This window comes from Lipophrys pholis, assembly GCF_963383615.2.
Source record: "Lipophrys pholis genome assembly, chromosome: 10".
Lineage (NCBI taxonomy): Eukaryota > Metazoa > Chordata > Actinopteri > Blenniiformes > Blenniidae > Lipophrys > Lipophrys pholis.
In genome coordinates, this window is record NC_137640.1 from 21,348,381 (window position 1) to 21,360,890 (window position 12,510).

The 12,510-nt window shown below is 41.2% G+C and overlaps 1 protein-coding gene across 8 annotated transcripts; it reads left to right on the forward strand.

Annotated features, from left to right (window-relative positions):
- The first annotated feature begins 3,571 nt into the window (after positions 1-3,571).
- Positions 3,572-12,289, forward strand: srsf11 (serine and arginine rich splicing factor 11). Of its 8 annotated transcripts, none has more exons than XM_080473646.1 (12): positions 3,572-3,933; positions 5,546-5,679; positions 9,157-9,266; positions 9,943-10,032; positions 10,120-10,166; positions 10,260-10,393; positions 10,515-10,596; positions 10,697-10,810; positions 10,940-11,029; positions 11,139-11,210; positions 11,294-11,471; positions 11,560-12,289. In XM_080473646.1, exons 1-12 carry the CDS (start codon positions 3,812-3,814, stop codon positions 11,776-11,778), a joined length of 1,392 nt encoding a protein of 463 aa, XP_080329772.1. In that variant the 5' UTR covers positions 3,572-3,811; the 3' UTR covers positions 11,779-12,289. The 8 variants fall into 8 exon arrangements, with proteins under 8 accessions (XP_080329772.1, XP_080329773.1, XP_080329774.1 ...); XM_080473647.1 differs by having other exon boundaries at positions 3,578-3,933; positions 11,572-12,289; XM_080473648.1 differs by having other exon boundaries at positions 3,584-3,933; positions 10,736-10,810; positions 11,560-12,279.
- Positions 12,290-12,510: the final 221 nt, after the last annotated feature.

The window sequence follows — 12,510 nt, forward strand, 5'->3', positions numbered from 1 at the left end:
AGAGGGCAGCCGTGTTCCGGGTCATGATGCCTTCACGTGCGGTAGTCCGCCTCGCTCTTGTTTCCGCCTTTAGAAAAAAAGAAATCACTGATCCAACGCAAATTAAATCGATTAATTACCAGTAACAGTAGCGACTGCTGGTCTTTTTGAAGAGGGGAAGTTCATTTCCGGATCCCATTAACCCACATTGAGCGGAAACACATCACTGATGGTTTCATCAGGTGGCTTGACCATTGAACATGAACATTATTTTATTACTGTACTTCCGCTCGGACACCTGACTTTTGTCAAAATATGACAGATGAAAACACCTGTTAGTATCTCCGCTCTTTGCAGGAAATGAATCTAAGGTGTTGCTCTGGACTGCTGTTTAATTCTACTTTTCTACTCGTAAGGAAAACGTCCTAAGTCTGCATGACTTTTTAGTTTATTAAACAAAATTGTAATTTACAAAATATATATGCCACAGTAAAATTGTTTTGGATTTTCTGCAAGGCTATAGACAAGCGGCACAAAATACAAGGCTATATATATAGAACAGCTAAAAAGATTTAAAACAAAAAATGATAGAAAATAAAGTGGCTAGAATAAAGAAATACACACAAGATTTTTATTCAAAAATGTTTTAAAGTCTGGGGTTTCCAGTTAGGGTTAACCCTCTTGTTATGCTACAGGTAAAATAGACAAGTTTTAAAGTTGGAAGAGCTAAGAAGAGTAGTTAAAATACTGATTATTATTATTATTATTATTATTATTATTATTATTATTATTATTATTATTATTGTATAGCACTTTTCAAAACTGGGTTACAGTGTGCTTTACATCAAAACCACAAAAAAATGAAAAGCAATAAAATATAGAACATATTAAAGTTGGTTGTTTTTTTTACATTTTCTGGTTGCTGTATTCAATGTAACCAACATCTAAACTAAAAAATGGTTCATCTAACATGGACGCAACTTCCCCCGCATGTTTACATCATACTGATACTGTTTCGGGTCAGTTTGACCCGGCAGTCAAACTTGAGGTGATATGGTGTCATCACACACACACACACACACACACACACACACACACACACACACACACCTTTTGGCAGTAACCTTTTAGGTTCTTGTGGGAAAACTCCACGCATCCCCAAAACAAATGATTCTCGTTATAGAAGTCCCAATATTAAACAGTCAGAGCTTTAAATGAGTAGCAGAAGCAAAAATCTCACATAGGCGGAGGCTCTGGAAGTCATCTTAGATCATGACAGTGAAATACAGGAGGGTGTGCCTGAAGATGGAGACTATCTTGAGCCGAATTCTGATTCTAATGATTCTGATTATGAACTGGAAATTGCTAGTCCTTTTCCTCCAAGCAAGATATTCATGTTATAAAATTGGGAAACACAGTGGCCTTCATCCACAAATATGCATCAGGGAAAACAGAAAACTATAAAGACAGAGTCAGGAGCTGAACAAAACACATTGAGAAGTGAGATTCCTGTTGGTGTGGACGAAGGTTGTTAAAACTTAGCTGGCTCTGGTACGCTCCATTGAGAATGGCTACAGCAAATAGGATGGCATAGAATCCCCAGTCACAGTTTGGCTGGCATTGCACGTTCATGGCATCCATCTTGAATGAGTCTTGAATGTGGATGTGTCCTGCAATGAGACGGATGGTGCTGCTGCTGCTGGGGTCATGGTGTTGTGAATCGTAAATTCTGACTGTTTCTCGATGGCCGAGGTTGGATATGACCAAGCATACTTCAGGGCATGGATGTTGTGGACTATGTTGACAGCGCTGCCAGAGTGAAGGACATGCAGATACTGGGAGTCATTGTCGTCTTATTGAAACAAAAAGAATACAATATATTATGATTATGTAAATATATCATTTCTAACACAACATAATAAAGTTCTGATATAATAATTTATGGTCAATAATAAATATTATTTATAAAACACAATAATGTAATATATATAATTAATATTTGTAAAATTATATAATGAAACAAAAAAATGTTCATAATAAATGATACTATATAATATACATATTCAATGTGATATAATATAATTTACAATATAACATGTAATTTGTAAGAAAAATCATTAAGATTCTTTGTAATATTCCCAGTTATGGTGCAATATTTACCTCATTCTTGTCTCTCATGCTGCAGATTTTGGATGGTGGAGTTGTACTTGTCTTATGAGTTCTTTGGGGTTACTCCAAGTTCTTCAGAAAGGTCTTGCAAGTGTTGCTGGATATGCAGCTTGCAGTTGATGTGATCACGGCGCTTGCGCATGAGATTTTGGATTAATTATTTGCGCAGCGCCATCGGCCAATATGTGCACTAATTACGGATCCAATAGCGCCCTCTACCCAAATACGCTGCACAAATAGTAGCGTTGTGATCTCGGGCTTCAACCAACCACGAACTCGGGTACAGCCCGCCCTTTTGCTCACAGCCAATAGGAATTGGTTCACGTTCCAGAGAACAGTCTCCTAGGCGACTCTCATGACTGACAACTTAGTGGTCCTATCACAGCACACTACTGGCGCCTACACGTTCACTGTGCATTGTAAATCACATAACTAGAAAATTCCGGAGGACATCTTGTATGCCTTCCTCTCCTTTAAACTCAGGATCTCCCTGGCAACAGACGCTGATCTCCTCTGATTCTCTCTGATCTCCTCCATGAGGTGCCTCTCCCATCCACTTTGTATGGGACATTATTTTTTGCAGTTATTTGGGATTTAGTCAGAAGGTTAGCCGGATCGTTAACAAAAGACAACAGAACTTTCTGCACATTTTGATGTGCTTTTTTTTTTGTGCTCCCAATGGTCCAGGTTACTTTGAGTAAAAAACACAGCAATATAATTAAAAGGGCTGCCTTGTATAGTAATCTGTGCACCTTGTCACTAGGGCAAAGCACAACAATAAATTTTTCAAACCGTCACAATATAAAATAATGTTCTGAATACATTTTTAGAATAAGCAAATGATTTAACAAAATCTCTCTGACTGTTTCACCATAGTAGCATTGCAGTACTTTGGCATGTTGTGGCCAGATTGCAGGCAATGCTGCTCCAATGACTGATATTGTATTATCTCTGACTATCACTATTTGTGAGTGTAGTATTTTTTTGTAGTAGAGCCACAACACTGTACCCTCTTGGGGATTACATGCTATATTGCAAATCACTATAGTGTTTTGTGCAACAAATAAAAACACATAGGTACACTCAACTTAGATTAGTTTTTTGAAAAACAATCAAACCCAAAAAACTTTATGAATATTTATGACCAAAATATGGTCACTCTAACACAGAGTTCGTGAAATGTTAAAACAGTGGTCAAGGTAACTGTCAAGCTTAATGTAAACAATGTAAAATCATATCTATTTGTCGAGAGATGTATTGACTTTATTACTCTTGCACAAATAACTTTTTGGGATTCCAATTTGTTACTTTCACTGGAAGTAATAATTCTTGTGTTTTGAGTAAACTTCTTGGGACCCACCGATGCATGCAGCAGTGAAATTCAACGTTTACTCCAACAATCAAAAGAACGACCCTACAAAGTGTACGTGAACGCAGCACCACAGAGCGAGGAGGACAGGCACAGCAGCCGCATTGTTGCTCGTTGCACACGGTCTTTCGCGTTGTCTGCAGCTACATCGACCACCTTCTATCTACAGGGACGATGGTAGCTTTTCAATTCGCCTAACTGCAAACGCTATAGATTCCGTCTTTCTTTCTTTTTTTTTTTTTTTCCAGTCACTGCTAGCACAAGGTTCGGCGTCTTTACAAGCAGCGGACGAAAATGAACTCCAACACGCACGTCATCCAGGTGACAAATGTCTCTCCGAGCACGACGTCCGAGCAGATGCGAACTCTGTTCGGGTTCCTCGGAAACATTGAGGAGCTCAAACTGTTTCCACCCGAGTGAGTATCTCCAGCCATTGGCGGCTAAAACGTTTATTTTCTCTCGTCCGTCCGAGGTGGTTGAGCTCTGGCTCTGATCGAGGCCTGCTGCGTCGAGTAGGCCTCGCTTCACGGCGTGCTAATATGCTAAAGCTAACGTTTGCCCGCGTCTTTAATTAAAGTCCTCAGTAAGACTCCACTAAACTCGCACTACACATTTTTTTTCTTACCACGTAGAGTACTGTGTGCAAGCCGTTTATCCTCCATTTTAATATATATTTGGTACTTTTACTTTGGTTACTCCTCGTTGTCCTCTTTGACCACACTGCGTCATTTGCCGTGAAATAGTCGATTAATCGACTGCACGATGTGTTTTACTTTAAATGGTTTGCTAAAACAATTAATAAGGGCACACATTTTGTTATTAATACATCACCCACGTCCTTTTAATGCCTGTGCTCTTCAAGCAGCATGTCAGGAAGCAATGGGCTGATCCTGTCTTATTGTGAAATGACACGTTTATATTCATTCAGAAACTAAAAATGTCAATTAAACAGCACTTCTTTGTAAAACAATAGGCTCATCAGTGCTGATGCAGTTATTTTATTTGCTCTTGCTTTGTTTTTGTTTACCCCATTTCTACTTATACAAAAAATAATACTTTTAACAATAAGTAAGAATGACTTGAGTTGTTCGTGCTATAAACAAGATGTTAGATTAAAATAAACATTTATTGCATCTCTAGATGATGTTTGGCAAAACACTTTTCAGTCTCCAATACTATTCATGGGATTCCTCTCATCCCTCCTGTTGAGCCACAAGTAATGCAATATGAATGTGCTGGTGTTTTCCCATTGGTTGTACTGAAAAGTAACTGTTCTCTTCTCTGTATTTCTTCTATTTTCGTTTCATTGAATTTTATCTGAATTACATTTCATACCCTAAAGGTAGGAAATGCCCATGAATTACAGCATATACTTAGCTGCTACCTTGTTCAAGCTAATGTGGTCTAGATTGGCGACTGTCACAATGTCCTTACCATGGCAGTGGTGTTTGCATGAAATTATCATAGATAACTTCACGTATGCTTGGCAAATACTTGTATTTTTCATGTTTGAGGTGATTCCTTGTGGTGATGTTCAGCTGGGAGTTATTGTATTGGATCTTTATCCCCATTTTCATTATTGTAATTCTTATTTTAGTAAATAGCCACAATCTTATAGAAACCTTTACGTAGGGTTGTCAAATTCAATATCACTGCAAATTCGAATCTTAAAAAACATTTTGATACTGTTCTTGGTGACCCGAACTCTTTGAGGTAAAAATGTTTTTGCAGAGAGACTGGATTATTTTGGTTGGTAAATTGAAATAATTGACTTATGAAGGTATGCTCTAAGACTAGTCGATTTAATCCTGATCCCAAGATTTACTGGGCATAGTCATAATAACTGCATAGTGCATAATAGAAGGGGTAGTTATTTTTATGTGCAACATATTATTTTACCAGAAAGCTGGGGGTGACCTGTTCTCATAACCACTTTCATTGTCCCTGAGGACACAAACCCAGTTTGAAGAAGGCATGTGTTTCTCTTGGTTTGTATTCTTTGCACAACATGTCTGTATTTTCTTCCAGTGACTCTCCCTTGCCTGTGACTTCACGTGTCTGTTTTGTAAAATTCCTTGAGTCTGAGTCGGTGGGAGTTTCTCAACACCTGACCAACACCGTCTTCGTGGATAGAGCCTTGATCGTGGTCCCCTTTGCTGAAGGTGGGTGTCTGTTTTTTTTCTTCCTGCGCCACTCACATGACTATCTCAGATTGTATGTCACAATGTGTAGGTGTATTTGATAGAATTGCAAACACTATCTGAGCCATTGTGAGTTGTTCTCATTTCTTTTTTGACCAAGAACATTAGCTAAGCTTTTCAGTGCTTGGCATTTCTAGGTATGTAAAAGGGAAATGTACATTTGTGTCTGTGTCTTACAATCTAGCTGTAAACTTCTCTCTCTGTTATTTGTGTTGTGGTTTTCATAGTGGACAAGTCATTTGCAGAGAGCCCCTTCCTTGCTGGCTGAAAGTGGTCCTCTGCTGCCATCAGGAGATTAGAAAAAATATTGGCACCAGGCTCGCAAGCCTCTTCTCTCTCTTGTTCTGCAGTAAAATATTAACTCTTTATTTTTCTCTGTTCAAGGCATCTTTTATTAAAAAAAAAAAAGCCACATAACTCTTAAGACAAATGAAATGGTGGGGAAGAGGGTGCAGGGCAATCTCAATTCCTCACATGTACAAAAGCTTTTTAAGATTTTCCCGACAAACCATCGGGAGGCATGAACAAATCAGGGATGCCCCGAGCAGCTGGAAATGTTCAGGGTCAATTATAGGCCAGTATTAATTCAGATGAGAGCGACCATTTTTGATCCTCTGTTTATATTTCAACAGTGCTTCGACCTAACCCAATGGGGGGAGGGCGCGCTTGGGCAAATTAATGTTAATGAATTTTGGCTGGTGATTTCAGCACTAACACCATGCATGAGCAAAATAAGCCTTTTTGGCTGGCAAAATTGATTTGTACCTTATGTCAAGGTCATTCACGTGGTGTTAGTCGATAACTACACATGCACTTGACCACAGTATGGGATTGGAGCCACTGTCTGGTGGTGCTGTGGGCACCTGGGCTTGTCTGGTTGGATGATAACTGAGCAAAATGTAACTTTGGTAGTCCACAACTGTTTATCAGTTTGGTTGATCTTGTATGGGTGGAGTTTTGGTTGTTAGTCTCCAACATTGCAAGATTGAAATAGAAGCCAAAGTGATAAGCGCCCTCTTTTTCTTTGTGAGAAAGTCCCCGGTTTTGAGTCCAGGTTAGGCCTCGCCCATCTCCATGTGGAGTTTGCATGTTTTCTGTGCCTGCGTGGGTTTTCTCTTATCTACTCAGGTTTCCTCTCACAGTTCACTTCTGTGTTTCAGGCTAGTTGGTGACCCTAAATTGTCCCTAGGTGTGAAACGGAGTGTGTGGTTGTTGCCTCTCTTTTTGCCTGGTGGACTGTTGACCCGTCCAGGGTGTACTCTACCTTCACCATAGTCTGTGAGATTGGCTCCAGTGACAGTGAGGATGGATGGAGACCATCTCAGTCGAGTTATTTTCCAAAGAATGCCTGAGAGTAGGTCAATTCTGAAAGACAAGGTTGGCCCAGTTTTTACAAGGAAAAAAAAAATCTTAATCTGTGCCATCTTTTGGCTGTTGGGGTTTCTCCTCAGTTGTCCTCCTTGGGTGTCCACAGTGCCATCCTAGATGTGGTTTTAAACATTTTACGCCAAAGTTCATGATTGTTGATTTGTCTACATGGCGCCACTGACAAAAAGCAGTTTGGTTTACTGCACAGACGCGGCTGTTTTCAGATGCTGGCTCGTTAGACCTATTTTAGGTTCAGGTGCGGTGGGGCTGTGATGGCAGGCCACCATCCAGGAGTAAGGTGCCCCACCCCAAACGGATGCAGTGGCAGAGTGAGGGTGATGTCAACCGTGCACAGTGCTGCGAGCCAAGGAGACGTCTAATGGGCCTAAAAACTGAAAACAGCCGGCAGGACGTGGAATAGTTGGCAAAAACATCCAAACGGGTGGAACTCGCCACTTCAGTACATTAGAACTGATAATATAAATACTGGATCGAAAGTTGCTGCTTGCACATTCTTATTGCTAATGAAATCAACACGATGGAAGCGTTCGGGACATCCCCATGCCAAACACCAAGCATGCACGATAGACAAACTAATCATCTCTGCATGCTGGACTCGCCTGTGAAGGTGTGTATCATCAGCATCGCAGTTACACACAAGTGATGTTGTGGAATTTGATCCGAAAATGATTTGATTATTGATCATAATAAACACACAGGCTGTCTTTATTGGCATTTACTTGCTTCATGTGCCAGAGCCTTGTATTTATTTATTTATTTTCTGTGCATTTGTATTTCCAAATTGTCACTAACACACGAGAAGATAAAAGTAGTTTTAAGGCTCTGCTTGAATGTTCCGTTAAAAATGCTTTTCTTAAATTGACCCTCTCCACACATGACTGAACGAGTTGAGTGAATCTCACGTTTAACAGTGGTGTTTCTTTTGTTGTTGTGTTTTACAGTTCTTTTTCCTGGTTCAGCCAGCCCTATATACCAGGCCCTGCTGAAAATGCCACCAACAGTTTTGTCTTCTGCAGCCTTATCCTGTTTCTCAAGTGTCCTTTCTGTTTGTGTGTGTGTGTGTGTGTGTGTGTGTGTGTGTGTGCGCGCGCGCGCATGTCTCTCTCTTAATCTCTCTCTCTCTCTCTCTCCCCCTCTCTCTCTCTCTCTCTCTCTATCTCTCTCCCTCTCCCTCCCTCTCCCCTTTTTTTAAAATGTAAAGACATCAGATTAAATGTAGCCTGTTTGCAGATTGCACAGCCATGGATGATCATCTCTCATAAAAATGTCTGATTGTTTGGTTTTCTTCAGCTTTGGGCATATTTTAATGACTTTAGCACGTTTGCTGGCTACAGCCTTTTAATTGTTCATTGCAAATCATCTTGGACATTGTTTAGTGTGTTTTTTTTTTTTTTTTTGACATACTGTTGGTATATCCTAGCAGTAGTATATATGATAAGCAAGATTTTACCTTGTTGCCAAATACATTTAAAAAAAAAAAAAAAAAAAAAAAAAACACTGAGCAAAGACCAGAAAAGGTAAAATGACTGAGCCTTTTCTGTTTTTGTATTGGTTATGGTAAGTGATGTTGAAATGTACCTTTGTGTCTACACCCAAATCATGAACTTTGTTTTCTGTATCTCAATGTTTTTGTGTGCTTTATAGCGAAGCAGCCGGCGCGAGTCGCTTGTTCATAAAACATCTAATGAAAGTTGAGAGCACATCCCACGGGACAACTGGCTGTGCTTGCTTACGTTTGGTTCATGACTTAAAAATCAAGTACAGGTGATAAAATCTTGGCAGTGTTGACCACAGTGTGTATTGTGACTTTTAAACTCATAGCTGCTAATCCTACAATCATACTTTGACAAAGAAAAAAAGAAAAAGAAAAAAAAAAAAGTCAGGGATCAAGATTTCCAGACAAGACAAAAAAAAAAGTGGATTTTTATTATTTTTTTTTTGATTTTTACTACAGAGTAGTTAGCCTGAGGTGGCTTGTCTGCAAGTCTTGTCTGAGTGTTGTTGACTTTCTCCTGGAGCGTGGACTGAAATGTTGTTGTTTTTCTCCAGGAGTCATTCCTGATGAATCTAAAGCAATGTCGCTGCTGGCTCCAGCCAATGCTGTGGCAGGAATGATGCCTGGTGGAGGCCTTCTCCCAACACCTAATCCTTTGGCATCTGTGAGTCTTCGCCACAACGTTTTGTTTAACACCGATAGCACTCTCGTGAATTTGTTGCCTTATTTTGAAGTAAATGTTGGGGGAAATGCCAAGAGGATGCAATGCAGCACTGAGAAGATTACAATTTTCAGTCACAGAGCTACACACTCGGCTATGTTTCTACACATCGGGAGCAGGCATGAGTGTGCCTTTTACTGTGCACAAGGGAGCTGTTGTATTGTAGAGAGTGGCCAGAAATTAAATGGACTCCAGGTTGTGGTCCGATTTGAGAGCTGCAGTATTTGTTAGGGACTGCTGCCTGTACTCCCACTTTACGTCTCTTGGCGTCATGCTTCCCTTGAGCTCCTCTCTGGCTCCTCTGTTTCACACAGACACTCTTGTTTTGTTGTCCGAGTGGTCAAGCAATTCTCATAACTCACAGCTCCAAAATCACTATTCATAACCTCTGAATGAGACCGAGCCAGCGCTCTCCGATGCTGTAGCCTCTTGGTATTTTCTGCTCCAGTGATTAAAGGATGGAGTAATGTTATCGTACGTGGAGAGCAGCCTGCTGACATCTTCTAGCAATGCATCCCAAAGGGATAGAAAGGCTCTAATTGTTTGCGAGTATTATCTCAATAACATGAATGGTAAAAGTAGCACTGCAGAGTATGAACGTTCACGGTCAATGTTCCAGATGGGAGGGACGCCGTTTGGAGGTCTAGGTGCTCCCAACATGGAGCAGATGGCTGCTATGGGAATGCAGGGACCCAACATGAACCCTCAGGTGAGAATCTTTAGAGTTGATCGTTTCAGAATGTCTTTCTAATAGTGAAATCTATATTAATGATGCTGTCCTCTTGCTTGTGTCCAGGCTCTGTCTGCAGACTTCCTGAAGCTCATGCAGTCCATGGACCCCAAGTAAGAGAACACACACATCCTCAGACACTGCAGGCAGTGAAAACCTGCTTGAATGTCTCCTAGAAATGTCTGAATAAATGATGGCACTTGCAGATTGAATCCATTAGCGGCTGGATTGAACTTGAATCCTGGGATGAAGACTGATGCCTCCAACAAGGAGATTGAAGAGGCCATGAAGAGAGTGCGGGAGGCCCAGTCTCTCATCTCAGCCGCCATTGAACCTGGAAGTGAGTGTAGTGATCCTCAAGACTGCAAATAAGTCTTCAGAAATGATTCTAATGTGTAAATATTTAAGTTGGTAGTTTGTTCAACAATATCCCAACAGTCTGGTTCACATGTAACTTTCAGATAAAAAGGACGACAAGCGCAAACATTCCCGCTCCCGTTCACGGTCTCGACGCAGACGCTCCAGATCCCGCTCCAGACATAGGTAAGACGAAAGAACGTGGTAGCCGAGAGCTCCGTGTCACAAAAGTGACATGGAGAGCACACATTACATGTCACACATTTATCCAATATAATTTGAACAGGCGTTCAAAGAGCCGATCTCGGCGTCGGTCTCATTCAAGGAGTCGAAGGAGGTCCAAGAGTCCTCGGCGGAGGAGGACACACTCTCGGGACAGAAGCCGGCGCAGTCGATCAAGGTCAGTAACTCCTGTTGACACGAAGCTTAATGACCCGGCAGTTCAAACATTCACACAATGAGAAATGGGACAATCCCATCATTTTTCTTGTCCTGCTGATGTTACCGTCTTTGTTCTTGTCTTGAACAGGGACAGGAGGAAGGAGGAAAAGTCTAAGAAAAGGTCCAAGACGCCCCCTAAAAGCTACAGCAGTGCCCGGAGGTCTCGCAGCATCAGTCGGTGAGCGATCTGAACATCGTGCGGTTACTCTCCGAGGCAGGCACTCGGCGAGTTGACAACTTACAAGTGAAAGTCTCATTCTTTCGGTAACCGATTGTATGTGTTACAGGAGACACAGAAGAAGTCGCACTGCGTCTCGCTCCCCGAGGAGGAAGCCGTCCAGGTCTCCATCGCCCAGACGGTGAGCTTTCACTCTGTTGTTGCACTCCACTCAGAATACTTTTCCTTTTGGATGGCAGCAACAATCTGTTTTTAATCTTGCAGCCACAAGAAGGAGAAGAAGAAGGACAAGGAACGTGAGAAGGAGCGGGACCGGGACAGGAGGGAGGACAGAGACCGCAGTCGAGATGAACGAGAACGTTCAACCAGTAAGAAGAAGAAGAGCAAAGACAAGGAGCGCGATCGAGACCGTAAATCTGACAGTGAGAAAGGAGATGTAAAGGTGCGTGTAGCACAAACGTTTTAGCTGCACAATACAAGCTCCAGTTGACTATTTTGGCTCTTTTTAAACCGGTCACTTCACCAATCAGCTTCTGTCGCAGGTGACCCGTGACTACGACGAAGAAGAACAAGGTTATGATAGTGAAAAGGGAGAAGAGGAGGAGGAGGATGAGAGGAAGAGTGACTCCGACTCCGTCTCATCCCCCAAAGGCCACGAGGAGGTCGAGCGGTCCGAGGGCCACGTCCCAAAAAAGTCCAAACTGAACGGAGACGACCACCATCAGGAAGACATGGAGATGAGCGACTGAGTCCCAAGTCGGGTGGCCAGGTTTTTCCACTGTCCTGTTTTTATTTTGAAAAGGCCACAATACGTCTGTGCCTGATCACTCGGTTTAACAGGTTTTTTTTTTGTCAACTGTTGAGATGTTGGGGGTTAGAAATAAAAAAAAAAAAACGCAGTCGGATCATTTATGTAAAGACAAAACAAACTACATCATAAATAACAAATGTGGTTTTTAAATGGTTGTTGCTGTACTTTTGTAGGATCTTAATGTTTTGTTTTTTGAGGGTTTGTTGCCTTTCTATTCAACAATTGTCCTAAGAGTAAAATCCAGCGCATTTTCAATAAAATGCTGCATCTGTAAATATTATTAGTCAAGAATCAAGTGTTCTTAGACTATTAGCTGTTCACCACCTCGCACCACATGTTATTTTCGGTTGCTGAAATATTTTGCTTTTGACTGTAATGCAGACCTTCCTATTTACAGCCCTTTGTAAGTGTACATTGTAGAATAAACTGTGTCGTTCCCATATAGCGTGACTCTTTTGGCTCTTGTTTGATGTGAAATCTTTCTGGTTCTATGAAGTGTAAACGAGTCTTAATCTGTATTGGGACTATCAGAAGAGTCCAGACTCATGGAAGAGTGTGTGTGTGTGTGCTTGTGAATTGATATATATAGTTCTGGTGATCACTTTTTTTTTTGCCACTATATGTACTTTTGTGATAAATCTAAATAACAGGCCATATTGAAGATTCCCTC